General features: G+C 43.6%; 1 protein-coding gene across 1 annotated transcript in view; it reads left to right on the forward strand.

Moving 5' to 3' along the window:
* The first annotated feature begins 436 nt into the window (after positions 1 to 436).
* Positions 437 to 27,550, forward strand: part of DNER (delta/notch like EGF repeat containing) — a 293,066-nt gene continuing 265,952 nt past the window's right edge. Inside the window, exon 1 of the mRNA XM_069466390.1 lies at positions 437 to 850. Within this exon, the coding sequence (XP_069322491.1) occupies positions 572 to 850 (279 nt within the window). The 5' untranslated portion in view covers positions 437 to 571. The remainder of the gene's footprint in view (positions 851 to 27,550) is intronic.

Here is a 27,550-nt window from a genome sequence, read left to right on the forward strand (position 1 = left end):
CGCAGATGAGGTAAGGCGGGTCCCGGCTGCCGTTTCGCAGATTCTGCGCCAAGAGGCCGCGGGTGGAGCTGCCCGCCGCGGCCACCGCCCCTCCCTCCCTCGCCCCTGTCTGCCCCCGCCCTGCCCGTGGGGGGCGCACCCGCTGCGCCTCTTCTGCCGCTTTCCTGTCCGAGCGTCGCCCAGCGTCGTCCCAGGCCGGCGCACCACCGCCCCTCGGGCTTCTTAGGACGCAGCCACCACCCCGGCCCCACGCTTCAGGGCTGGGGGCCCCGGGCCGCCTCCCTGCAACTCCCGGCCAACTCCCTGCAGAGGAAGGGCTCCCACTGCGCTTCCTCCCGGGCGGGGCCCGCCTGCGCCCCTCCTCCGTTGGCCCCGCCCCGTCGGCCCCGCCCCCGCAGGCCCCGCCCGCCGTTGCCCGGGGAACCGCGGATCCAGCAGCTGCAGGAGGCTCCCGGCCCCGCCAAGAAGCCCTAGCCGCCACTGCCGCCGCTACCGCCAACACCGCCGCCACTGCCACTGCCGCTGCCGCGTCCCTGCCCCAGCTGCAGCTCCCGCGCCCTCCCTGCCGGCCATGCCGCCCCGCCGCGCCCAGGCGTCCGGTGCGCAGCTGCTGCTCGCGCTGGCTCTGCTGCTGCTGCTGCTGCTCTGCTCCGGGCCCCGCAGCGGCTGCCTGGCCAGCCCGGTGCCCGCCGCTCCCCTGCCCGCGCCCGGGCCGTGCGCCGCGCAGCCCTGCCGGAACGGGGGCGTGTGCACCCCGCGCCCCGCGCCCGGCCCGCAGCACCCAGCCCTCGCCGGCGAGCCCGACTACAGTTGCACCTGCCCCGCCGGGGTCTCCGGCGACAACTGCCAGGTGAGTGGAGGCGGTGGGCGCGGTGCAGGGCGCTGGCCGAGGACTCGTACCCTCTTTCTGCCCGCCCTGCTGTTGCTGCTAGACATTGGGTTCTAGCACGTCTGAGACTAGCTGCTTCTACTTCGGGAAGGGAGTGGTTCCAGCCTCCCGGCCCGCGTGGACGCGGACGCCCGGGCCGACCCTGCAGGTGCTGGTCCCCTGCCTCCCTTGGTTCTCGGCTGTGCCAGCCGGGGCTCTCGGGGCGTGTCGCTCCAGGGCTTGGCATTCCCGGCGCTACCGTTGGCCACCTAGCGGCGCGCCCCTCCCGGCCCGGGCCGAGCCGAGCAAGCTCCGCTAGAGCGCGGTCTCGGGCCCGCCTTGGCAGCACAGAGGAGCCCGCCCCAAGCGTCCTTGGCGAGGTGTTCAATGTCCAGGTGGCCTTGCTCCCTGTCCCGCCGGACCTTTCGTGTGTCGAGGGTGCGCGGTGTGGGAGGCAAGTGGTGATGGGCTCCGTGTCTGCTGCCCGGCACTTTCCTTCCTCCACCCTTGAGGGCTCTGTCAAGGCAGCCAGAGGCGGAGAGGGCAGCTGCCTCCCCTCGGCCTGTGACCGGCCCTTTCTAAGCTTAGGAGGGGGTGTTGGAACAGCTGAAGGCATTCAAGGGGGCCTTGCGCGTGGGGCCTGCAGTGTCGCCTTCCTGGTGGACGCTCCTCCAGGCGCACGCTTGGGGCTGGTGGCCAGGGCGTGACCAGGGCACTGGGAAGCCTCCAGGAAACGTGGGTCTGTGTGAGGGATGGGACGTGGCCAACAGCCGCACGTGAATGTGGGGTTTCCAAAAGAATTTGACAGAAAATAATAAATGGAGCTTTTACAAGTACATTAAAGCTGGGTGAAACCTATTAACATCAACATTTTCAGTAGGCGATTTGGTAGCATTGTGTGTACAGGTAGAAAACGCCAAGTCTCTATTGCAGCGTAGGAGTGAATAACGAATTTCTCTGAAATGATTAAATTAAACCACGTGAATGTGGAACATATATGGGACCCAGTGCTTTCTTTTTTACATTTAGGTAGAGGAGTTTGTTTCATATACATTTGATACGATCTTGAAGAGTTAGAGAATGCTCAAATAGATTCTTTCAGTGGGGGAAAAAAGGCTACCCTTTTGATATGATAAGTTTTTATTTATTGAGGTAAATGGGATTGAGAAGCTTGACCTTGACAGCCAGAATTTTTGCTATTTGCCTAGAATGTTTTTTTCTTTAATAGCAAATTATCAACCTGAATCTATCCATTCAATGTTGTGCTCTTCTTTGTTAACTGGCATCAATAAGCTTTAATTCCCTCAAGGGAGATGATGATGATGATGTTGAGTATTGTGATACCAGCCAGCATCAGGAGTAGGTTTGGGGCATGACAGTTCCTTGGGAAATGCCTGTTGGAGCCATTCTAGCCATAAGAACAAAATCTTGCTTTTGCAAAAATGAAAAGAACTGCAAATTCAAAGCCAGAGAATGGACTCATACTAATTTTCCCTGTTGATCAATGATTTATACAACTTTTCCTGAAGAAATGAGTTGCCTGAATGCTTCTATCATACTGCTGTTTTATTTACATGTCTGAATTTTATCCTTGAATGAAATAGTTGGTTTGGACCCAAGGTGTCGTGGGAATGAACGGGAGAAGGTAGGTTAGTGCACATCAGTTTAAATGAGAAGGAAGAATGGACATTGGGAATTTAACACAACTCTGAGATTTTTTTTGGTGATTCTAAAAATAGATATAAGAAAGAGAGACAGCTCTTTAGTGCTCCCTAAAGATGACTTACAGAGGAGCATAAATATTGTGATTAGTTCTGAGTGGTGATTTGATATACAATTTAATTCATTCAGAAGAGTCATGAACTAATACATAAATATTGCAGAGCCAACTGGCTCAAAACAGATTTGGGTTTCCTGTATAGCTCTCATTTGAGGCAGGCTTAGCTGTGTGAACGCTGCCCACCTGAGGAAAACCAATACCAGGTGCTCTGAGTTCCCGGTTGAAGAGAGCTGAAGCAACTGTAATTCTAATAGGAAAGACTAGCAGATTGGGAACCCGATCGGACTTGGTTACCCAGAAGAACTTACTGAGATGATTCAGAGCCTTATAACCCATAAAAAATTGATTCTTGATGATTTTAATTTAATCTTTCATGATTTTGTAGTAAGACTCGAGACTCTCATTTTTTATGGGAACAGAAAACAAAATAAAAGACACCACCACAAAAAGGTCATCTCAATAGAGAAGTTCAACAGAGAGAGAGAGAGAGAGAAGACACTACACATACCCAATTACAGATAAGGGAAATGGATGTCAGCCATTGCAGACCGTGTGGTTGCTGAAATAGAACCTCATGCTCAGTGGATAAATTGGAAATGGAATTTTACCTGTATGCGAAGAGGATCTTTTATACAAAGTGTCATCTTTCTCCCTATAACGACAATAATGTTAGCAATGGTAACATTAGAACCTAACCCTGAAGTTTCTTTTTTTTTTGTATGTGGAGAAATTTAAGAAAATCATAAACTAGCAATTGGGATAAAAATGGATTAAGGCTGTTTTTAGCTTTTCTGTCATTGGCTGATTGACATTAGGTAAGCCGGTGGGGTCCAGGCGGTGCTTCTTCTGTCACCCGAGTGACAGGAACTCACAGGATCTGGGAATTGTAGGTCATGTGGGTTTGAAGCTGCTCCAGTTAAACCTGCCGTGACAGGTGATCTAAGCTGATTGGGTCTCAGTTTCCTCATTTTCAAGGATGGGATCTACCCCATAGAAGTTGCCATGAAGAGACCTAGTCCATTATTTGGTGTTTGACTGCTGAAAGCTTTTAAGCCTCACATCTCCCTCTTTCTCTTTTCCTCCCTATCTAGGCAAACTTGTAAGAAGGCCCAGGTGATCCCCAGTGGGAGGTTCAAACCTTGCAAATCCCTATTGTGCTGCACCAGCCCTTCCCTCTACAGACCCCTCCCCCACTCTCAAGCCAGTCTCTTTTCCCTGCTTTCTGAAGCCTTTTGAACTGGGAACTGCCTGCTCTCCCCAGAAAGCCTCATGATGTCAGCAGTAAATCTCTTCATACCTTCTTAGAGGTGTGTGCGTATGTGATTTTCAGTCTAGACATCCAAGCCAGATTTTGGGTGGGTGTCCATCCTTTCTCTGTGGGATTTCCACAATAAGGCTTGGGGGAAGATTACATTAATTAAGTGCTGTAAGTCCCTGAGCATCTGTGGTCGTCATGATTTTGTACTACAGTAAGACTTGAGACTCTCATTTTCTATGGGAGCAGGAAAAAAAAAAAAAAAACCCACCACAAAAGATCATCTCTTCCCTTTCTTTCTTTCTTTTTTAACTTTCTGGACACATTTCATATACTCATTACTTTAACTGTATGAGGCAGATAGCACAAGTATCGTCAGCTCCTTTTGTCAAACAGAAACTGAAGCTCATTTTGACTGAGTGACTAATCCAAGGTCACATTTTGATACTGTCCTGAAAATCATGTAACACTTAAAATACATCTTTTCTAAGTCCTCTACCACACTTAAACATCTTGAATCATGAGAAATTCAGCTAATTCTAAAACTGTATATGGAAATCTAGTTTGTAGAGATGTAATAATGATGATGATGGTGGTAGCTAACCCTCTTCTTTAGCACTTAATGTGTGCCAGCACTGTTCCAGGGGCTTTGCAGATATAATTTGCTGATCCTTGCAGTGTCATCCTCATTTTATAGATAATGTGCAGAAAAGTTAAGTGACGGTCCCTATGTCACACTGCTAGTAAGTGTTAGAGCTGGAATTTAGACCAGGCAGGCTGGCTTGATGCAGGGCTATGGAGTCTAAAAGGTGTTTAGATGAAAGCCCTGGACCTGTCATATTTACTTGTGTGGCCTTGAGGAAAACCTATAAACTCTTTGAGTCTTATCAGTAAAAAGAGCTGAAGTGATTTCTGAGTCTGGTCTTGCTCTAAAACCCTGAGCTTGTTTGACGGTGCTAAGCTGGAGTAAAAAGGCACAGGGGTGACAAAGACACAGCAGATTCCCCTCATGCCACGTGCCAAGCAGTACCGTTTACCTTAGAGTTAGAATTCTGGGTCATACCTGTAGTTATTTTTACCATAATAATAAGCAAATGGATACTAAATAAAAGAAATATGAATATTTCTAGGCTGGACACAGTGGTTCATGCCCATAATCCTAGCACTTTGAAGGCTGAGATGAGAGATTGCTTGAAGCCAGGAGTTTGAGACCAGCCTGGGCAACATAGCAAGACCCCATCTCTACAAAAAATTAAAAAATTAGCCATGCATGGCGGCTCACACCTGTAGTCCCAGCTGGGGAGGTTGAATGGGGGAAATCACTCGAGCCCAGGAGTTTGAGATTGCAGTGAGCTATAATGACAACACTGCACTCTAGCCTGGGCAACAGCAGCAGAGTGAGACTGTGTCTGTAAAAGAAAAGAAAGAAAGAAATGTAAATATTTCTGAGAGGTTAGAAAAAACTTCAACTTTTTAAAAATTAAGGCTTCTCTTGTCTTTTCTGGTTCATTTGGGGAAGTGGGCAGGTATCAGAGGTTGCAGCTGCTGGGCCAATTTTTCGTTTCTGGTGAATGATACAGAAACTCCTTCCTTCTGTTGGGCTACCCATCAAAAGTAGGGATTATTTAAATTTGTATTACTTTGTTTGTAAAACCCATTTTATTTTAATGAAATAATTCTTTACCTAGTATTCAAGCAGTCAAATGTCTGTTTATTTTTTCATTACATGTTCCCTAAGGATCTTATCCTTTGGGATTATAATAAAAATGCATCAATTTCTGCACTTGGAGGAAAAACGGGGCTGTGTAGTTGGTTTTTATGGAAGTTAATTTTCCTCATTCATCTGATTCTGTAATTTTCTCTTCTGATTAAACATGCTCACTTAAAACAATGGCTCTGCTTCAAATGAACCCATTTTTTTTATTGAGGTTTGCTAACAAACAACAACCAAGAATTCTAGGCTGAGTGAGGTGGCTCATGCCTATAATCCTAGCACTCTGGGAGGCCAAGGCGGGAGGATCCCTTGAGCTCTGGAGTTCGAGACCAGCCTGAGCAAGAGCGAGACCCCATCTCTACTAAAAATAGAAAGAAATTATCTGGACAACTAAAAATATATATAGAAAAAAAAAATTAGCCAGGCATGGTGGCACATGCCTGTAGTCCCAGCTATTCGGGAGGCTGAGGCAGAAGGATTGCTTGAGCCCAGGAGTTTGAGGTTGCTGTGAGCTAGGCTGACGCCACGGCACTCTAGCCCGGGCAATAGAGCGAGACTCTGTCTCAAAAAAAAAAAAAGACAAAAAAACCCAAAGAATTCTAGTTCTTTGAACAACATCAGTGTTTTCTACTGGACTTTTTATACACACACACACACACACACACACATGCACACACTCAATGTAGTATGTGCAAAATGTTGAATATCAGCTGAGATATCAAGGGGCATTTCTTCTTTCTCTGGCTTTTTTATTAACGTTTTGTGACCTTGGGAGAATCATCGAACCTCCCCAAATCTCAATGTTCACATCTGTAAACTGGACTAGTAATCCTTGTCTTATTTTCTTTATAGAAATGACACAACTCACAAATGAGAACATAGTAAAGTTTTTTTTGTAAGTGCAAAGAAGTATGTAAGAATGAATTTTAAGACATTTTGGAAAAGAGTAAAATGTTGCACAAATGCAAGGTATACTAAGAAAAGGATCATAGTTTTCCCATATAAAATATTATACCAATTCATTCAGTGTCTGTGATTGTTTTGCTTCAATGAACACATTTAGATCTTTCTCTCCACTAGGATGGGTTATGCTATGACATAAATTTTAAAAGTGAAAATTTAACTGTATGAAAATCTTTTATAAATGTGTAGTTCTTTATATCCTGAAATAAATGATTTCTTAGAAAATTCTCAGTGACTTGAAGTTTTCCTTCGAAATGAAAGAAAAAAAATTTGTCAAAATTCTTGTAACAATTTTAAGGAAAGAAGGAAACAGTCGATTTTCTTGATGTTATTAAAATAAAGTGATTTGCTTATTTTCTGCATTTCATTCTTGGTGCATTCTTAGGAAACATCATTCATCTCAGCTTGGCCACTTGACAAAAACACATTCCTGTCTTTAGCTTCTTTGCTTAAGCTTCTCATGTGACACGTTACCATCCAAAATGGTTTTGTTTATGCCCTCATTTCACAAGCATCAAACAAGAAAGAAAACCTAGCCTGAATTGAAGGGTATTTGAGTCAGAAAGCTGAGTGCCGGAGTTGTATTTTTAGATATCCTTACCAACTCAGTAGGCAGCTGTGGTCGGAGCTGCTTAACCCAGAGGCAGTGACTGCAGAGTCCTGCCTCCCAGACAGAAAATCTAACAGCGCGGCAAAGCTTTGCAGGCAGAATTTCTTTATATTTACCCCTTGCTCTGCTTCATCGACATTGATGCTCAACCCTGGGTGCTTGTTAGAATCACCTGGGAGCTTGAACAAAAATGTGTGTGTGGGTCCTACTGTCCCCTGTCCCCCAGATTCCAACTTACGTGGCCCCTGGTGTGGCCTGGGCACTGGTAACTTTTAAATGCTCTCTAGGTGATTCTACTGGTATGACTAGGGTTGAGAAACCCCAACTAGACTCTTGTCATCTCCTCCTACAGCCTGCCCAGCATGTGGATGTGGCAGAGAAAAATAAGACAGTCGCACTGTTCTTGGTCACTCTAACCCCAAGGTGTCCAGGTTCACAGCCCTGGAATTCCTGGCTCACACCCTTCACGCATGGTATAGGTTTTGCATCTCAAAGTGAACCGAGTGGCAAGAATCCATGCACGGGAGTCACACTGACCTGGTTTAGAACCCGGCTCTGGGTGCCTTTGGGGAGGTGACTCCTTTCTCCAAGGCTCAGTTTCTCATCTGTAAAAATGGGGTCCCGATGCCAACTGTGAAGGCTGTTGTGGCTTAGAAAAGTGTCTGGGTCATAGAAGACACCTGATGAAAGGTATTCACTTCTGTTAGTTCCTCCTCTGTGCTCCCTCACCAGGTGGGTGCAAAGAACGATGAGAGGACAGTGGGAGCGGAGCATGTGCTAGTGGTCTAGTCTGTTACGAATCACTAATTGTTTTTATTTGAATGCACTAACCTGTCTCCAGTCAACAATCGTGATGTGTGTCTTAGGGCAGTTATCTTCAAGAGGAGGGGCTTCTCAGACTCCCTCCCTATGCCCCCGACTGCAGCAGCTCTGTCCCCAGGGTGAGGGCAGTGACAGGCACCCAATGTGGGGGCTGCATACAGTAGGTGCTCCATAAATGTTGAATGACTGGCTTTGGTAGGGCGCAGTTGTCAGCACCAGGACCTGGGCCCCACAGGCTGGTCCAGGGCATGTGGGAAGGGGCCGTGTGTAGGAGGAGCAAAGCACATGAAGACATTTAACCTGTTTAATAATTTCCCCTGGTGCCAGCTCTATTCAGGGAAGTGAAAATATTTTTCAGTAAATCCTTTGCAGTAGCCCTGGCCTTAATATTGCTAATAAAACTTTCTTTTAAAAATACTTTTCTGATGAACTAAATCAGGGGTCCATAAAGCACAGTCCACATCTCCCTCTCTCCCCCCAGCTAAGAATGGTTTTGACATTTTTAAAGGTTGAAAAAATAAAAAGAATAATATCTTGAGATGCATGAGAAGTGTATAAAATTCAAATTTCAGTGTCCACAATAAGGTAGTATTGAACGCACGGCCACATCCATTTGTGTAAGTCTTGCCCGTGGCTGCTTCTGTGTCCCAGGAGCAGAGGAGAGACGCTGCAGCACACAGCAGGGCCCGCAAAGCTGAAAATATGCATTATCCGGCCCTTGAAAAAGGAAGAGGTTTGCTGACCTGCTCTAAATACTTCTGTAAATATTCATGGAAAGAGTTTATTTTTCCATTTTTATTTATTTGACTTAGCTCAAGTCTCCTTTCCCTTCTGCCTTTTCTTTTTCCTCCCTCCATTCCTTCTTTTTTTGTAATCACAACATTTCTTTAAAAACCTTAGTCCCCAGTGTGATAGCTTCTTGTTGGGTGTCTGTGGCCCAGGCTCTAGGGCAAGCCCTGGGGCTGACAGACAGAAGGATAAACAGGGTCCTTATCTTCAAATTGCTTAAGTCTCTAGAGTCTCCAGGGCAGACTTTAACTTTCCATTTTACATCAGCCCCTGTCAATATGTCTGGACGCCACGGTTATAGTCTACTTCCAGGGAGGTGTGTGCAGTCGGGAAAAGAAATGCTCGCTACAGGGTTCGGGCGTGGGTGTGAATCTTGGCTGAGTTACTCCAGGCTTATTAGTCTTCCTAAACCCCATTTCCTCGTTCATTGATAGGACGGATGGAAGGATGAAAGCAAGTAGCTTGGGAAGCCCCTGGCACAGAGTGGACCCTGATAAACACAAACTGCTGTTTTTATAGAAGTGGATATGATTCTCCGTATCATGGCTAAGGAGACTTACCTGGGGTCATATGGCTCGGTGACAGAATTGAGGATATGAGCCCAGGCATTGTGGCTTCAAGTATAGGGTTATTACTATTATTATACTGTTGTTGCCTCCAGCTGCTCCAAGGTTCATGGCTTTCAAAGTGACCACCAGGGAAAGTGGTCGCCGTTCCAGTTCCAGCAGTTTTAGTTTCTGGTAGGAGGTTTTGGGTTGGTGTGAATTAAAGGCTTTTCTTTCTTAAAGAGAAAGGAAAGGAATAGGGCTTTTGAAAAAGGGTGAGGATTTGAGAAATGAAATCGATGTACTTAAAAGAAAGGCTCTTGGAAAGGGAAACATGTCTGCTATCTTGTGCTCACGGTTCCTGAAAGCAAGCACATCCTTTAGAATTTCAACGCTGGTACTTATCTGGTCCTTGTAGTTAATGTAAAGGAGCATTTGTGATTAGTTTTGGGTTTTTGGAGGCAGATTGAAACTCCCTTATGGAAGACATTCTGTGGTGGAAGTAATCACAAGAGAAGAAAAAATATCTGGTCCCCCTTCTCCACGAGGAACCTGGAGCTCAGAGTCCATAGCAGTGGGCTGTGGTGTGGGCCGAGTGCCCGAGGGCGCATTGTTGCCACTCTTGGTGTCCCCCGCCCACATTCAGGTCAGATTTCCATAATATGTCGTTTGGAGCAAAATCTCATGCTTCATTTTCAAGCAAAATGGAACGCATTAGAACAGGAAAAATGCTAAATATGTCCTAGGTATATTACCTCAGAAAGGAAAGATTTAATATAGGAAGAATGAAAAGAAACCCAAAATCTCTAACTTCAAATTCACTTGCTCTGTGGCTCTTTACACAAAGAATTTCCAGGCTCTTTTTACTTTGTTACTATTTTTTATTAAGGTATAATTTACAGTAAAATTCACTCTTCTTAGCATTCAGTTCTCTGAGTTTTTTTTTTTTTTTTTTTTTCCCTTTGAGACAAGAGTCTCGCTCTGTCTCCCCAGGGTAGAGTGCAGTGGTGTCATCACAGGTCACAGCAACCTCAAAGTCCTGGGCTCAAGCGATCCTCCTGTCTCAGCCTCCCAAGTAGCTGGGACTACAGGTTCACACTACCATGCCTAGCTAATTTTTCTATTTTTGGTAGGGACAGGGTCTCCCTCTTGCTCAGGCTGGTCTTGAACTCCTGAGCTCAAGCGATCCTCCCGCCTAGTTCTCTGAGTTTTGACAAATAATTGCATAACTACCACCGCAATCACCCCATGCATTTCCTTATGTCCCTTTGTAAACTCTGTCCTCAGCCCAGCCCCTGGCAACCACTGGTCTGATGTCTGTCACTACAGTTTTGCTTTTTCAAGAATGTCATAGAGATAAAACCACACATGTGCTTGTTCCGCTCAGCATAATGCTTTTGAGATTGATCCGTGTGGTTTCATGTATCAGTGGTTTGTTTCTTGTCATTGCTGAGTATTATCCTACTGTATGGATGTACCACAATTTGTTATCTTCTCACTAATTGATGACATTTGGTTTGTTTCCAGTTTTTGGTGATTATGAATAAAGCTGCCAGAAATGTTCATGTGTAGGTCTTTAAGTGGACATACATTTCCATTTATCTTGAGTAAAGTAACCAGGACCCACTGGGATTGCTGGGTCACGTGGCAAATGCATATTAAACTTGATCAGAAGCTGCCAAACTGTTTTCCAGAAGAGTGGCACTGTTGCATTCCTGTCAGCAATAAATGAGAGTTCCAGTTGCTTGCATTCTTGTCAGTCTGTGGTGTATCGTTGATTTAGATTTTAGCTATTCTAGTAAGTGTGTAGTGATATCACACTGTGGTTCTAATTTGCATTTTTATAATGATTAATGATGTTGAATATCTTTTCATGTTGTATTTGCCACCCATGCCTCTGTTTTGAAGTATCTATTCGAATGAGTCGTGAGAACTTTTTCCACATTTGGTTACAAATCCTTTACTTGATATGTGATTTGTGAATAATTTTTCCCAATCTGTGTCTTCATTTTCTTAATGATGTCTTTCAAAGGGCAGGTTTTCAAAATACTGATAAAGTCTTATTTATCAATTTTTTTCTTTTATGGTTTGTGCTTTCTTGTGTCCTAAGAAATCTTTTCCTAACCAAGGCCACACAAATTTCTGTGTTTGCTCAGTATTGTTTAAAGTTTGACATTTAGGTCTATGACCCATTTTTTTTTTTTTTTTTAGAAACATAGTCTTACTCTGTTGCCCAGGCTGGAGTACAGTGGAATGATATAGCTCACTGTAACCTTGAACTCCTGGGCTCAAGTGATCCTCCTGCTTCAGCCTCCTGAGTAGCTGAGACTATAGGCATGGGCCACCACACCCGGCTAATTTTTAAATTTTATGAAGAGATGAGATCTTGCTGTTGCCCAGGCTGGTCTCAAACTCCTGGCCTTAGTTGATCCTCCCGCCTTGGCCTTGCAAAGTGGGATTACAGGCTGTGAACCACCACGCCCAGCCTCATATGACCTATTTTGAGATAGTGCTTATATGTGGTGCAACCTATGAGAAGTTTTTGTTTATTTTTTGCATATGGATATCTAATTATTCCAGAAACATTTGTTGAAAAGACTATCTTCACTGAATTATTTTTGTACCTTTGTTGAAAATCATTTGGCCATACGTGTGTATCTGTTTCTGGACTCTTTATTCTATTTTATTGAATTTATGTGTCTATCATTTTGCCAATTTCACAGTCTTGACAATACTGTAGTTATAGTAAGTCTTGAAATCAGGTTGTGTGCGTCCTCTAAATTTGTCCCTCTCCCAGCCCCCGCCAAATTATTTTGGCTATTCTAGATCCTTTGGAACTTACTTTTTAAAATAGCATAGATGGGGGATCTGGAGAAACACAGTTTCCCCAAGCACATATTGAGATGACAAGAATTCCAAAAAACAGAATCCTAGTTTCACACTGAGGTAGAACTAGGATTCTTAACCTGGGCTCTGGATGGATTTCAAGAGTATATGGTTGTTCATGTACTCATGAGATGCCAAATTTTGTACATTATGTACTCCTGGGGAATGGCTCGCAAGTTCATGAGATTCTTTAAGAAGTCTCCCACCTGTAAAAGAACCACTGGAATGGAGGCAGAAGAAGCTGGTTGAATACACCAGGACTTCTGGGCCTGGACTAAAGCATATACCAGGAGCCAGCCTGGGACTGTGAAGTGGCCCCAAAGTAGGGTTGCCAGAAAAAGTGCAGGATGCTCAGTTAAATTTGAATTTCAGATGAACAGTATTTTTTTTGTATAAGTATGTCCCAAATATTGCACATCATTTATCTGAAATTCAAATTTAACTGGGAGTCCTGTATTTTTAGTTTGTTAAATCTGTCAACCTTACCCCAAAGGCCTGACTAATCCCTACTCTGATTCCCAGCTTTTTTCTGAAGGGTTCGTCAATGGCACTTTAAATTCTTGCCAAACAATTACATAAGGCAAATTTCACTAATGTGCATTTAAAATATGAAATTAGATCATAGTTTTACATCTTCCTGGGTCCTCTTAAGTGCAACTGTCAAATTGCTAAGGCATTAAAAACCTGTGAAAATGTGGTGAAAAAGGCCTGTTGGTAACCTTATCTTACCTCCCTCACCTCTCCTGCTAATCTCATCCCTCTGCACTAGTCAGTGTTTACATTTGGTGTGTAGCTTGACATTTTCCTCTCTGTACGTATAAACATATATTAAGCCTATGTAAATATTCATATATACATGCAAAAATTTTATATGAAGACTAAATCATCCTGTGCAACTTTTCCCTTAATCTACAGGGTATCCCAAAAGTCTCCATACAAAAGAAAAATTTTGTAATGAATAGTTTGTAAATCAAGGTACATTTATCCACAATTTCCCATTTTCCCCTATGTATGGTGACTTTTCAGACACCTGTATTTTGCACACCTTTCCATATCTTTTTTTTTTTTTTTTTTGAGACAGAGTCTCACTCTGTTGCCCAGGCTAGAGTGAGTGCCGTGGCGTCAGCCTAGCTCACAGCAACCTCAAACTCCTGGGCTCAAGCGATCCTCCTGTCTCAGCCTCCCGAGTAGCTGGGACTACAGGCATGCACCACCATGCCCGGCTAATTTTTTCTATATATATATTTTAGCTGTCCATATAATTTCTTTCTATTTTTAGTAGAGATGGGGTCTCGCTCTTGCTCAGGCTGGTCTCGAACTCCTGAGCTCAAGGGATTCCTCCCGCCTTGGCCTCCCAGAGTGCTAGGATTACAGGAGTGAGCCACCGCGCCCGGCCCCTTTCCATATCTTAAAATAGAGAGCAAACCCATTCTTTTTGATGGTCGAATAGTATTCCATTGTGTGAATATTTATGTATTCAGTCCTTACTGAAGTACATTGTTTCCATCCACTGACCACTTGTGTGTGTGTGTGTGTACGTGTGTGTATAATGGCATATCCATGTGCATACATTACACATTCTAATAAATATTGCCAAATTGCCATCCAAAACAGTTGGAAAAATTTTAATATTTACTAACAGCATATGAAAATGCCCACTCACCCAGATTTTATCAATACTGGTATTCTGAATTTCTTTTGTGTGTATGTGTGTTTGTGTGTGTATGTTTGTGTGTGTGTGTGTGTGTGTGTGTATGTGTTAACTGATAGGCATAACATGGTATCGTATTGGTTCTCGTTGCATTTTAAAAATCATGAATGGGAGAACATTTCTTATGAATTGCCTGTTCTTATATTTGCCTTTGAGGTTGCACTTTTTTTCATTGATTTGTAATAGCCCTTTGTTAGTGAAGGAAATTAGCTCTTTGTCCTTTGTGTTATAAACATCTTTTCCTTATTTATCATTTTGCTTTTGAGTTTGCTCATGCTCATTGCTTTGCTCTTTAGAAGCTTATAATTTTTGGTTCTTATTTAGCCTAACTCATCAATGGGGTGGTTGATAAATTTTAATTAGAGCTCTTATGTTTGATAGTGTCACCATACTCAACATACCAATATGTTGAGAATTATGAGATTTGAGCCAAGAGTTTGCTTTTGGAGAATTTTGTTTTGGCCAAGATTTATACTGATAGGGCTGATCCTGTTATTTCTTTAGAACATACAATTAAATATAGCCCAAGTTTATGCCTATTTTAAGAAGGGTTGGCATAGATTTTCTAAATCATATTTAAATACTTTTAATTTGTATTGACTTTTTATCAAGGCTAGAATGCTGTAGCCATTTTATCAAGATTCTTTATTTATTTTTTTAAAAAAGAACTACTCAGCACATTTTTCCTTTAATAATTGGCATGGGTTCCTTAGTATTTTGTTAAAATCACCAAGTGAATTTTAATGACATTATTAGATAATAGAGTATTTATTAAAAGTCCTTTATGGTGTAATGGTCTGATTTCAAAAAGTGTTCTTTATCCAGGCTTGAGGAGAAAAAGGCTTGGCCTAATATTCAGCAAAATGCAAATTTCCCTTATGCTTTAATCTCCATGTTGTATTTTTAGCTCCTAGCTCCTTTCCCCTTGAGAACAACCTCATTTCTCCTGACCAGGGATTTTTATGGTCCTCTGTCTTCATTTTCACTCTTTAAATTTGGAGATTGGTTTTTTTTTTTTTTTTTTTTTTGGTTGTGCAAAAGGGAATTCTTTTATTTCTGTAGAAAAGCCTTATAATGAGAGACTTAATAGGAGAGACAGAGAAATGAGAACTAATATTAGCATTTCTATGAGACCCAGAATAATCTCAGCTGGAGAGAAGTAAATTTAATATTATTATTATTTTCTTTTACAGGAGGAGGGTAGAATGGGGCAGGGTGGGGATTTTGCAGCTAGACTGACCAAAAGGGAAGTCACCCTTCTTTTTGTTTCCTAAGGAAGGAAAATGTCATTACTATGTTCAACCTTAATAGTGTAATGCTAAAAAACTGATGCCGATGCCTTTTTAAAAGTCACAAGTTGACTTAATGCAAGGTTTCCCTTGCTTCCCTTGCATTCCACAGACCCCACAGATGTTTCATATGCTTAGAAGAGGGTTTTTTTTAGGCAAGCAGAGCCTGTGGCAATTTAGGGGAGGTTAGAGGCCTTTCTCCTAACCCAGATTTTTCCTGGTAGGATGTAAGTATGCTTGTGATTCCTTTGTTCTTTCTCCCATATATTGGAAAAGTGGTTGACTTGCGAATGTTGTCCAGGAGATGGAGAACAGCAGGGGACACGGCTGCTGATGACAGGGACTGCTCAGTGGATCTCCTTGCCTCACCTCTGTGTGCATCCCTTACAAACTCCCTCAGACGGAGACACATCTTCTTTCCCAGAAAGGGGAGACTATTCCTGTTAGGGTTCACCAGTAGAGCTGCTTCTGTTGTGGGTCTTCCAGATGAAGGGCTGCTTGCCTCTTGGTGTATATTACTAACCAGAAACCTGGAAAGAAGCATACTTTCCCGGAGAGTTCTAGTATTCTAGTCTTAGGGCTCTGACCACAGTGCATTAGAAAGACGCTTAATGCATAGAAAGGAACATCAAGGGGTGTTGTCTGTATTGAAGTAGGTAGACAGTACAGAGTCCTAAAATGTCCTATGGTTTCTTATAATCCCATACAGCCTATTCTCTGTATCATAAACCACCCAGGGTATATCGATGGAAGCTGTGTTACCTTAAAAAATTTATTGAAGTAAAATTCACATGATATAAAAGTAACCATTTTAAAGTGAAGAATTGGGTGGTAGTTAGTATGTTCACAATCTAGTTCCAAAACATTTTTGTCACCCCAAAACACTGCACCCATTAAGCAGTTATTCTCCCTTCCTCCCTCCTCCCCATCACTAGCAACCACCAAATCTGCTTCTGTCTCTGTGGATTTACTTATTGTTGAGATTTCATATAAATGGAATAATATAATTTATGACCTTTGGTGTCTGGCTTCTTTTGAGATTCATCCATGTTGTAGCATGTGTCAGTATTTCATTCCCCTTTTTATGGCCGAATACTATTCCCTTGTACGTATGCGCCACATTTTGCTTACGCGTTCATCTACCGATGGACACACATGTAAGTTGTTTCCACTCTGGCTATTGTGAACAGAGCTGCTATGAACATGCCCGTACAAGTGTTTGTTTGAATCCCTGTTTTCAATTCTTCTGAGTATACATTTAAGAGTGGAATGGCTGGGTCATATGGTATTCTATATTTACCTTTTTGAGGAACTGCCAGATGGTTTTCCATCTGTGTTATCTTCTTACACAACCTGAGGCCCAGGATCCTCCCTGGATGGTTACTTGCAGCCTCTGCTCACATGCCAGACTGAGGTCTTCTTGCTACTGTCCTTGCCTAGGCACACAGTGCCCCAGAAGCTCCATTCCAGCCCTGGTCTCTTCACGGAAGGGCCCAGACCCCTGTGGCTCCCTCCCGGGAAAGCCCGTGCACTGAAGAGCTCTGCTCTCTGACTCAGCCCCCTCCCCCAGCGGTGCCCTCCACTCCAGTGAGTCATGCCCCGAGCTAATTCCTGTGGTCTGCGGAGCTCCTCTGGGAGGAACAGAGAGCTTCCCGGGGGCACTTGAGCTACTGTGAAGAAGTGGCCCTAGATGTCATTGGTCCAATTGCCTCATTTCACTGAAGAGGAAACTGAGGCCAAAAGTTGTAAAAAAATTAAGCAAGGCCAGCCAGATCCTAAGCGGCTGCACAGGGCTGGAGAAAGGTCTTTGGTATCTGGTCGGGTGACCTTCAGATGCCCTTCTCCTAGGCCCTGGCACCCATCAGGCACATTCAATATGCCATGTGGAGAACCCGTGGGTTGTAATACCATCCCAGCTGACTTGTTTGTTAAGGAGCTAGCTCATGTGGGTTGATATTGAGCACTCATGTTACTGGTTTTTAATGAGCTCAGTATAAATGAGAAATTGAAGTGGGCTGGGGGGTGGGACCCCCTGGACTCGCTGATGAGCCAAAGCAGGGCTAAAGGACTGGCGATCACTTGTTGCTTAGCAACCACCACCAGGCTACTTGTTTCCTCTAAGCTGAACCTTGTTGATGTCCCAGGGATTGGGATTTAGGTAGTGAGGTTTAGCAAGGAGTGAGAACTGGGTGTTCTGTAGGTTCAGTTTGGCTCCTAATGCACAGAGCTCCCTGCCCCTACCACCAAACAAACAAACAAACAAACAAATCACCATCAGGGAGCAGTTCTGGCAACTCTGGACAGTCTGAGGCCCAGAGAAGCTCATAAAACAATTTTATCCTGATGTCAGGGGCTCAGCATGGACCTCTGCTTATCATCCATCCCTCCATTCCCATGACTTGGAGTCTTTAAGGCTGTACTGCTCACAATCTGACACTAAAATGTTTGGTTTTATGGAATATTGGGAGGGGGAGGAGACAGGGCTTTGTTTTTCAATGCGAGGTTAATAATCTAGGGACCTCACCCTTCCACTGGCAATTTCTGAGTACTGATTGCAACGGAAATGTGTTTCATAGATATTTAGAGCTGAGAGAGATCCTGGAAATTGTATTGGCCAGTTCACTAATTTGGCAGAAGAAAGTGAAGGCCAAAGAGATGAACGTCAGAGATAGGATTAGAATTTGCTGACTCTTTCCAGTGCTCTCCACCAAAGCATTTAAGCCCAGACATTCCAAACACTGAAGACACTCCTGTGGAGGGTGGGTGTGGGTGGGGGTTCATATAATATTATACAAGTTTTTATGGACATCCAGATTCAAGTTAAATGTTCAGCTACTTATATGAATGGCTGCGTGCTAGGTTCCTCCCCTTATATTAATCCTTATGTTTCTTTGGAGGAGGCATTTCCTCTCCATGACAGATGATGAGACTGGAATGGACAGGGGTTCTTGGTGACTTGCCCAAGTCACCCACAGCAGGTGTGTTGAGATTAGAATCCCCTGTCTACAAATGCAGGGCTTTCTTATATTTTTAAAATATATATAATATTATGTATAAATTATGCATCCTAGTATATATAATATTATATATATATTTTAAATTTCTTATATTATCAGAACTGTCTGCTTATGCCCGTAACACATAAAAAAATTCTTTATACAAGATGCTGGTCACAGTTCTCAAATATAGCCCATTCAGGGGAAGACTGTGAAAAGAATCGAAATGGTGGAATATTAACAATAATCATTGCATCATTTTATTTTTGGCAACTAAGACATCTTAGATGGGCAGGCCATTGTTTTAAGATAGACCCATAAAACCATCTTTATTTATTCAGAAGCAATTTTTCTGCATGGCTTAATGCTTTTGCTTAGTACTTTCAGAAATAACTTTGTTAAAAGTGTGGTTTTATAGTTTAAGTTACAGAAAGCCTCTAACGATAAAATGAGTTTTTAAAAATGGTCATTAACTTGCACTTGCATAACCACTTGTGACATAAGATTCAGCGATTTGGTTAACAACAGCTAAATGCCAATAGAAGTACTGATTTTGAGATGAGTGTGGTATCTGTATGTTTGAATGGATATGAATAGGCCAGAAATACAATGATGTGTTTGAGTTTTTATTAAGTAGACATACTGTGTCTTAAATGTGAATGTATTAAGCACTCCTGTAGGGACTTTAGTGATCAAGTGACATCTAATTTTATCATCCTGAAGATGAGAAAACTGAAGGCCAGAGAGGTTTGAAGACCAGGCCAGATCAAGATTCTTCCTCTTTGTATGTATTAGTCAGAACTCTCTGGATGGCAAGCAACAGAAAACCCGATTCAAGTAGCTTAAGCGAGAAAAGAAGTCTGTGGGTTCATGTGGCTGAAAAGTGTAGGCACAGCATTGTCTGGGAACTCACCTCATATCACCTGAGCCGTGCGACTCTCCGTTTCTCAGCTCCACTTTCCTCTGTATTGGCTTCATTTTCAGATTCTAGACAGCAGCTCCCAACAGCTCCAGGCTCACAGTGTGCTTATTGCTAGGAGCCCAAGGGGAACAGAGAGAGAGAGAGCTCCTATTTTCAGCTGCTCTGGAAAGTCCTGAGATTAGTTCTGGCTGGACTGATTTGGGTCACATGTGCATCTCTGAACCAATTGTGTGGCTAGGGCATTGGCTTCTGCCCATTGGTCAGGCTTGGGTTATGTGTCCACTCCTGGGATTTCTTTTGGTTAGTTTTTGCATACTATATCTTTTTTCCCAATTGTTTTACTTTCTGTCTTTTTGTGTCCTCATATTTAAAGTGTGTCTCTTGTAAATAATAACATGGAGTGGGATTTTGTATTTTATGCATATGGATGATCTTTGCCTTTTAATGGGAAGATTTGGTTCCTTTATATTTACTTACCCATGTAATTGGGTTTATTTCTGTTCCATCACAGCTCTGGCTCATTCCTAATGGGAAACTGTTACCCTTTGAGGTCCCAACCCCAAATGAGGGGAGATTTATCAGGCTCCCACTCTGAGGCAGGCCCTGAACTCCTAGTTCAGTGAAGCTGTTATTGTCTATTCTCAACTTTTCATGATTTTAGCAGCCTCTTCTGGAAAATGCAGATGCCCCTGGAGAAAAAGCTTCCCCACAACCTGGATGTCCTTCAGAGTACTTTAACCAATGTTTGCCCAGCTTTTTAGTTGTTCCCAGCAGAATGGTTGGTCTGGATAAACAAGTCCAACTTTACAGGAAACAAAAGCCTAAAATTGATGATTAAAAAAAAAAGTCACATAACTTCACTGACACAACATTAAGAATGAATACTAGATTAATTCTTAATAAATGAGCACTGATAAGAGTAAACTTGGTCATATTATAACATTTAACATTGCAATATGATGAGCAAAAATTGCAGTCAGAAATAAAATAGTGGTTCCAAGATTTATAAACATGCACACACGCAAACACATATATGTGGGAAGAAAATAACCGCCTTACGCTGCTCTGTTTTTCTGTAACATTTGTCATCTTCTAATACTTTATTATTTACTTTTAATTGGATCCACTGTTTGTAGTCTGTCTTTCTCCTGCTGGATCTTAAGCTCTGTGAGGGCAGAGGTCTTTGTTTTTCCACACACAGGTGTGATCCAAGCCCTTGGAACAGCACCTGCTCATTGTTAGTAACTTAGTATTAGTGCTGAGTGAATGAGTGAGAACTCCCAGAGTGACAGAGCTAGAAGGGAGATTGGGTGCACTCAATGCAATAATAAACATTAAAAAAGAAAAGAAAACAAATAGGAGTACTCTAGAAAATAAGTGATAATAATTTAACAAATATCCATTGAAGAAATGCTGTATGGATGAATTGTGCCCCACCCACCCAAATTCACATGTCAAAGCCCTAACCCGTAGTGTGACTATATTGGGAGACAGGGCCTTTAGGAAGGTAATTAAGGTTAAATGAGGTCATGAGGCTGGGGCCCTAATCTGATAAGACTGGTGTCCTTATAAGAAGAGTAAGAGACACTAGAGCTCTCTCACTCTCTCTGCCATGTGAGGACACAGTGAGAAGGGGGCTGTCTGCAAGCCAGGAAGAGAGGCCTCACCAGAAACCAACCTGGCTGGCACCTTGATCTTGGACTTCTGGCCTCTAAAACTATAGAAAATAAATTTCTGTTGTTTAAGCCAAAAAAATCCAAAACACTTTATCAAACTTTGGTTCTATCCGGACCCTAGTGTTGGACATACCAAAATGAATTTGATGTTTTCTCTGCACTGTTGTTACTAGGTATATGGGAAAACAGGGCAAAGGAGGTTAGATGACTTGTCCAAAGCTACGTAGATTGTAGAAGAGCAAATATCTTGTCATTCCATGAGACTCTGAAGTAGATGTCTGCAAGACATATTTTGCTTTACAGGCAAAAAGAGAAAAAACAGTGTGTCTTCCTTCCATTAGTGGTTCTCAACCTGGCAACATATTAGAACCTCTAGGTGAGCTTTAAAGATGCAAATTCCTGGACCCTACTGAGACATATTATATCTGAACCTTTGCGGGGCGGTGTCTGAGCAGAATGTTAACAAAGAAGACCTTCAGGCGATTCTAACAGGCAGCTATGGCTGACGACCACTGGCCCAGGTTACTCATGTAGGTCACAATGCATTTTTGTGTTATTCCTTTCACTTCCATGAGAAATAAGATCCCTCTCCATTTCTGAAATTCTACCTTTCTTTTACTTCCTTGGTTGAGAGCTTGGTTTGGTTTCTTCCACTAATATTGGTCTGCTCCAAGAAAAAATAAATCTTATCTGAAAAGCATGACATACTTACTGTTGGCAATGATCAAATTCAAATTAGCACTTCTGTTGTCCTGTTTTCCTATTTATCCAGTCTGAGGGAGATCTCCCTTTTATTCACTGGACCCAGAGGTTTGAATCCTGGCTCTGTGTCCTTGAGCAGGTTTCTTAACACTTCTGAACCTCATCTTTCTCATCTCTAAACTGGGCCTTATGAAGTTATCTTTTCTGGTTGCTGTGAGGGTGATGATGATGCAGGTAAGGCACATGGATGATAGTGCATTCAGGCACACGGAAGACTTTGACCTGTCACTTGCCATCTCCTTTTTGTCCACCAGGACCTTCCCATCTCCAGAGGGAAGAGTTTCCCAAATAAAAAAAAAATTCCCTGTACATTTTGCTCTAATGTCTAGGAGGTTGTTTTAATTCAGGCTCCGCTAACAAAGTACCATAGATGGGGTGGCTCAAACACAACAGACATTTATTTCTTGAAGTTCTGGAGGCTGGAAGTCTGAGATCAGGGTGCCGACATGGGATGGTTAGGTTCTGGTGAGGGTCCTTTTTGGGATGCTGACTCCTTGCTGTATCCTTACATAGTAGAAAGAGAACAAGAGAGCTCTTTAGTGTCCCTTTTATAATGGCACTGATCCCATTCATGAGGGCCTCACCCTCATGGCCTAATTACCTCTCAAAGACCCCACCTCCTAATACCATCACATTGGGATTTAGAATTTCAACATATGAATTCGAGGGTGGGGAAGCAAACCCTCAGTCTATAATAGAGGTGCACTCAAATATTTGCAGAAACATCTGATATATTTTCTTTTCTTCCTCCTCCTCCTCCTCCTCCTCCTCCTCCTCTTCTTCTTCTTCTTCTTCTTCTATTTTTAATAATGGGATCTTGTTCTTTTACCTAGGCTGAAGGAGTGCAGACCATGATGCCTGGCTAACTAAAAAAAATTTTTTGTAGAGACAGGGGTCTCACTATATTGCCCAGGCTGGTCTCAAACTCCTGGACTCAAGTGATCCTCCTGTCTCTGCCTTCCAAAGTGCTGGAATTACAGGCATGAGCCACCATGCCCAGCTCATCTGATGTATTTTCTTTTTTTTTTTTTGAGACAGAGTCTCCCTCTGTTGCCTGGGCTAGAGTACCATGGCGTCAGCCTAGCTCACAGGAACCTCAAACTCCTGGGCTCAAGCGATCCTTCTGCCTCAGCCTCCTGAGTAGCTGGGACTACAGGCATGTGCCACCATGCCCGGCTGATTTTTTCTATATATTTTTAATTGTCCAGCTAATATCTTTCTGTTTTTTTTTTTTTTTTTTTTTTTTTTTTTTAATAGAGACAGGGGTCTTGCTCTTGCTTAGGCTGGTCTCGAACTCCTGAGCTCAAATGATCCTCTCGCCTCGGCCTCCCAGAGTGCTAGGATTACAGGTGTGAGCCACTGTGCCCAGCCCATCTGATGTATTTTCTACACAGCATATAAGATATACTTTTCTTGGTTTCTTTAATAGAGGCCCCAGTATGAACAACTAGAAAAGAAGTTTGTTTTCTTACTCATTGAGCTGTGTTGGGGTTCACTGGAATAGATTAGTGAAGATGACTTTTGTTGTTGCCTCTGTCACCCTTGTGCTAAATTTAAATGAGAATCATTATAGTGGGAGGTCAGTTGTCTTCAAGCTGAGTCCTGAATGTGTGATTTGTGGTTCACTATTCCCACCGATGAGTGCAGTTCTGGCCTCTAATTATGGAATCTAGACACGTCACAAGGACCAATTTTATAGTACAAATGAAGCATTTTGCTGGAACATACCTGACTTGTAATGATGTCCCTTAAGACTTGAGATTGAATCGATTACTCTGTTGTGCTCCACATTTCAGTTTTTGTTGCTAGAGAGAAAGTGAAGTATTTCTGATGTTGCCGAGATCAGATCAGTTGGGTTTTACCTGGTAATTGCCTCTGTGCGTTATTTTCTAAAGAACTTGACAAATGCCTAATAAACATGACACATTCTTGCCTTGAGTATATTTCTTTGGGGAAATTGCTGGAGTTAGTTGGCTGCATGGTTGACCATTTAGTTCTGAGGCCCCCAACCCCTGGGCCAAGGACTGGTTCTGATCCGTGGCCTGTTAGGAACTGGGCCGCACAGCAGGAGGTGAGCATAGGGCCAGTGAAGCTTCATCTGTATTTATAGCCACTCCCCATCGCTCGCATCACCACATAAGCTCTGCCTCCTGTCGGATTAATGGCAGCATTAGATTCTCATAGGAGCGTGAACCTTGCTGTAAACTGTGCATGTGAGGGATATAGGTTGCCCACTTCTTATGATAATCTAATGCCTGATGATCTGAGGTGGAGCTGAGGCGGTGATGGTAGTGCTGGGGAGAGGCTGCAAATACAGATTGTTATTAGCAGAGAGGTCTGACTGCACAATAAATGTAATGCACTTGAATCATCCTGAAACCATCCTCACCTCCCCAGGTCCATGGAAACATTGTCTTCCATGAAACCGGTCCCTAGTGCCAAAAAGGTTGGGGACCTCTGACTTAATTGATACCTGAGAGTGGAGAAGAAACTTTACCACTTGGGTTGATCATTTGGAAGATTTACTTGTAGATATTCTGAGACTACAGTGACCCACTGAAGGGAAAAAACTGTAGCCTTCAAATATAATTACTCAAATTTCACTTGCCAAAGTTTGTTGTATTTAGGAATCATGCGTTTGAACGGAAGAACAAACTTGTAAGTAGTACCAGCCTCGGGTGCTAGCGTGGTATGCTAGAGAGAGTTCTAGATGGGGCCCCCAGAGGCTGGGCTCAGTCAGAGCTCACAGCAGAACCTTGGACAAACCACCTAACCTTCCTGGGGCTTAGTCACTTTGGCTCTGTGATGGAAGGCTGGGTTTTAGTTTCTCTGAGGTTGCTTTGAAGGTTATGTTCGTTGCAGTGGTGTGGGGGCTCTTACATTCTTTCCTTGGAGCCACCGGTGGTGTGGCGTCTGCCCCCACCCTGCCCCCATTACAGGGAATATGCATGTGTGTGTATACGCTTTTAGAATGCAGGAAGCGCCAAGGGAGTTTCACACTGGTAGGTGGTGGTATTTCCTCTTGATTCAATCTGAGTTCAACACATTTTTTTTCTGACTTGATGTCCTGCCAGGTTACATCTCCAGTGCTTTCTAGTATGCCGATGTGAATGCTCGCGTCTTGCTTTTTTTCTCTTGGCTAAAACAAATTGTGTGCAGAAACACATTTTTAAATGGTTTTAAACTTTGCATATGTTTAAATGAGTTTTAACAGGAGAAATATGTCTAAACTTTTGCATCATTAGGAAGCCATAGCTCTACCAAAGCCACCTGCTCAATGGCTTTGGTAGAAACCAACTAACTCCCTACGTAGAAAAAGACACCATTTGCCCAGGGCCAAGGAGGGGCGTGGCCAGCAGGTGGTGAGCAGGACTGCAGGTACCATAGGCTGAAAGTGCCAAGTGTAACCCTTAGATTCTTGAGTTTATCTTAAATATGCGCTCAGGTGATATATGTTTTCTTATGTCTCCCAGGAACCAGTCTTATAGATTAAATCCTCATATGTGCTATTAAAGGACATAGTGTTAGAAACATGATATTTAATAAAGGGCTCACCCTGGTGCCTAGGGGGCCACGGTCTTGAAGAGAATCAAGCCTACCATCTAGTGGCGTCTGCTACAAACTGTGGACATAGGGTTCTAGGAACCCAAAGGTGGTTCTGGGAGGATGTGTCTAGCTGATGCAGCAGCCCACATTGAACTGCATCTCAGTCTTCAGATCGATGCTGGGGAAACTCCTCTTCCTCTCCATACATTTCCATAATTAAATGAGAGGATTTAATGTTGCTGCTTAATGTTGCTGAGGCTACAAAACTTCAAAGAGGCACAGATGCCACTGGCCCATCTGTCAGTTGCTTCAGATAGGTCTGGGGTGGGCAGGATTGAGCGCCGGTGTAGACATCCAGGAATTGCTTGAGGGAAGTTAGGGTTTCAAGCAGTGACCATGTCCCTGTGGGCAGGACCAGTCCTTTCGAGGAAGGTCCGTTTGGTGTATCCTGTCGTGGGAGGTGCGCTCAGCCCTCAGAGTGTTCTATTCTGGTGAAGTATGTCAGAGGAAACTATTATTTAAGCTAGTTTGATGAGAGATGAGAAGTTTCCAGCCAATATGTTTGCTGATGTAGGTTTGCTGTGGCAGAGGATCGTCATAGAGTCTACGTCACAACTAGAACTTGCCAAACACTTGCCGGCCAATTTTAATTACCAGCCAGATTAAGAGGACAGAAAGGAAGGAATGAAATGATGACAGTTAAAGAAAAGTCGACTTGAGCATCTGTCTGGACTCATTACGGCCCAAAGCAGTGCCAGATATATAAATATTGTGTGAGATTCCTCTATTTGCCTTATGATTAAATTTGGCAGCTACTGATATTAAGATACTGTGATGGATTAAAGTAATTTCAAATTGCATTGAAAATATACCCCTTGAAGTGAAATGGGCCCCTATATCACTGGTGGATGTGAAAATTGGTTCATTTTTCTGGAAAGCAGTTAGACAACGTGGATCAAGAACCTTAAAATCTTTTGGCTTTGTAATACCCCTTTTGGGAGATTGTCCTAAGAAAGTAGTTGGAAATTTGAACAAAATTTTATAAACAAAGATAGTCATCATAACATCATTTACAATGGTCCAAAATGGGAAAAAGCCTAAATGTCAAGTTAATAGAAGAATGTTTAAATAATGGTATAGCTCTATGATAGAATTTAAAACAGCCATTATAAAGATGTTATTAAAGACAGTTTTGTACTTATGAGATTGAATGAAAAGAAAAAAAAAGGGAGATATGAAGTTGAACCAGTGCTATAATCACAGTTATGTTGAGGTGCATAAAGTAAAATTGGAAGGAAATATACCTTATTCCTTGACAAAGTGGTATTAAAAAAATTCAGATCCTGTGCCTTTAAATTACTTAAAGGTTTTGGCTTTATTTATCACATATCACATTATGTGGTGACTCGAAGGGAGCTGATGCTAAAGCCCCTGAAACTCTTCTTCCCTAACATGTCGGTATGCACAGTCTCTTGTTCAGGTTAAAGCTTTAAGGACATCCAGAAGTTCCATACATAGACTGTTAGGATGGGAACGTGGCATGAAGCCGTCAACACCCACTACTCCTTTACCAGGGATTTGTTTTCTTGCTAAGCGGGTGCTGGAGGCAGCTGAATGGGGGTGTCTGGAGCTCACGCAGCAGCGGCAGGAGAGGGCAGGCCTGGACGAGATCCCCGGTAGCTGGGTCAGAGGTGGGCCGGGGTGGTCCCTGAGCAACACTGAGCGTGGGCTCAGGTCAGGATGAGGTGTGAGCACATAATGCCTCTGGGGTTTGCCTCTGTTGGTTTATTCGAATTTCTATAATTTCTGTCTGCCCAGCCCCTGGGTCAGGCTGGTCTTAGCTGTGTCTTTCGGGGACCCTTCCAGAGGCCACTGTGCTACAGTGCCCCAGCACTCCCGGGTGCGGGCTTGGTGACAATGGGGAAAGCTGGCTGAGAGCCTGGGCCGGGGAGGGCGGGGGGTCGGGCAGGTGGACTGGGAGGTGGGGCAGGTGGCGGTGGTGGCAAGGCCATGGCTGGGCCAGATGAGCAATCGACAGGCCCTCCACTTTGTGGGGAGTGAAAATGTGGGTGATTTGCCCGATAAAGGGTGACTCTGAGAGGCCCCAGCACTTCCGAGTAGTTAGTAATTCCTAAGGACACAGGTCCATCTCCCTCTCCAGTGTCCCTCCTACCCCTGCTCACTGTGTCTGTCCCATCCTGGGAGGGGCCTCCCAACACAAGCGCAGGGGCTCTTTCCTGTGCCAGGCCTTTGTGTGTGTCATTGCCCTGGAAAGCTCTGTCTTCTCTCGGCTCTGCCCGGGTCCGGCTGCCCTCACCCTTGAGGTGTCCATCAAAGGTCACTCCTGATCACCCTCCTTTGACCACCTCAGACTGACCTTAGCCTCCTTCTCGCCTCCTTGCCAGTTCTTGTCATG

Source organism: Eulemur rufifrons, chromosome 1 (genome assembly GCF_041146395.1).
Source record: "Eulemur rufifrons isolate Redbay chromosome 1, OSU_ERuf_1, whole genome shotgun sequence".
NCBI classification, from domain to species: domain Eukaryota; kingdom Metazoa; phylum Chordata; class Mammalia; order Primates; family Lemuridae; genus Eulemur; species Eulemur rufifrons.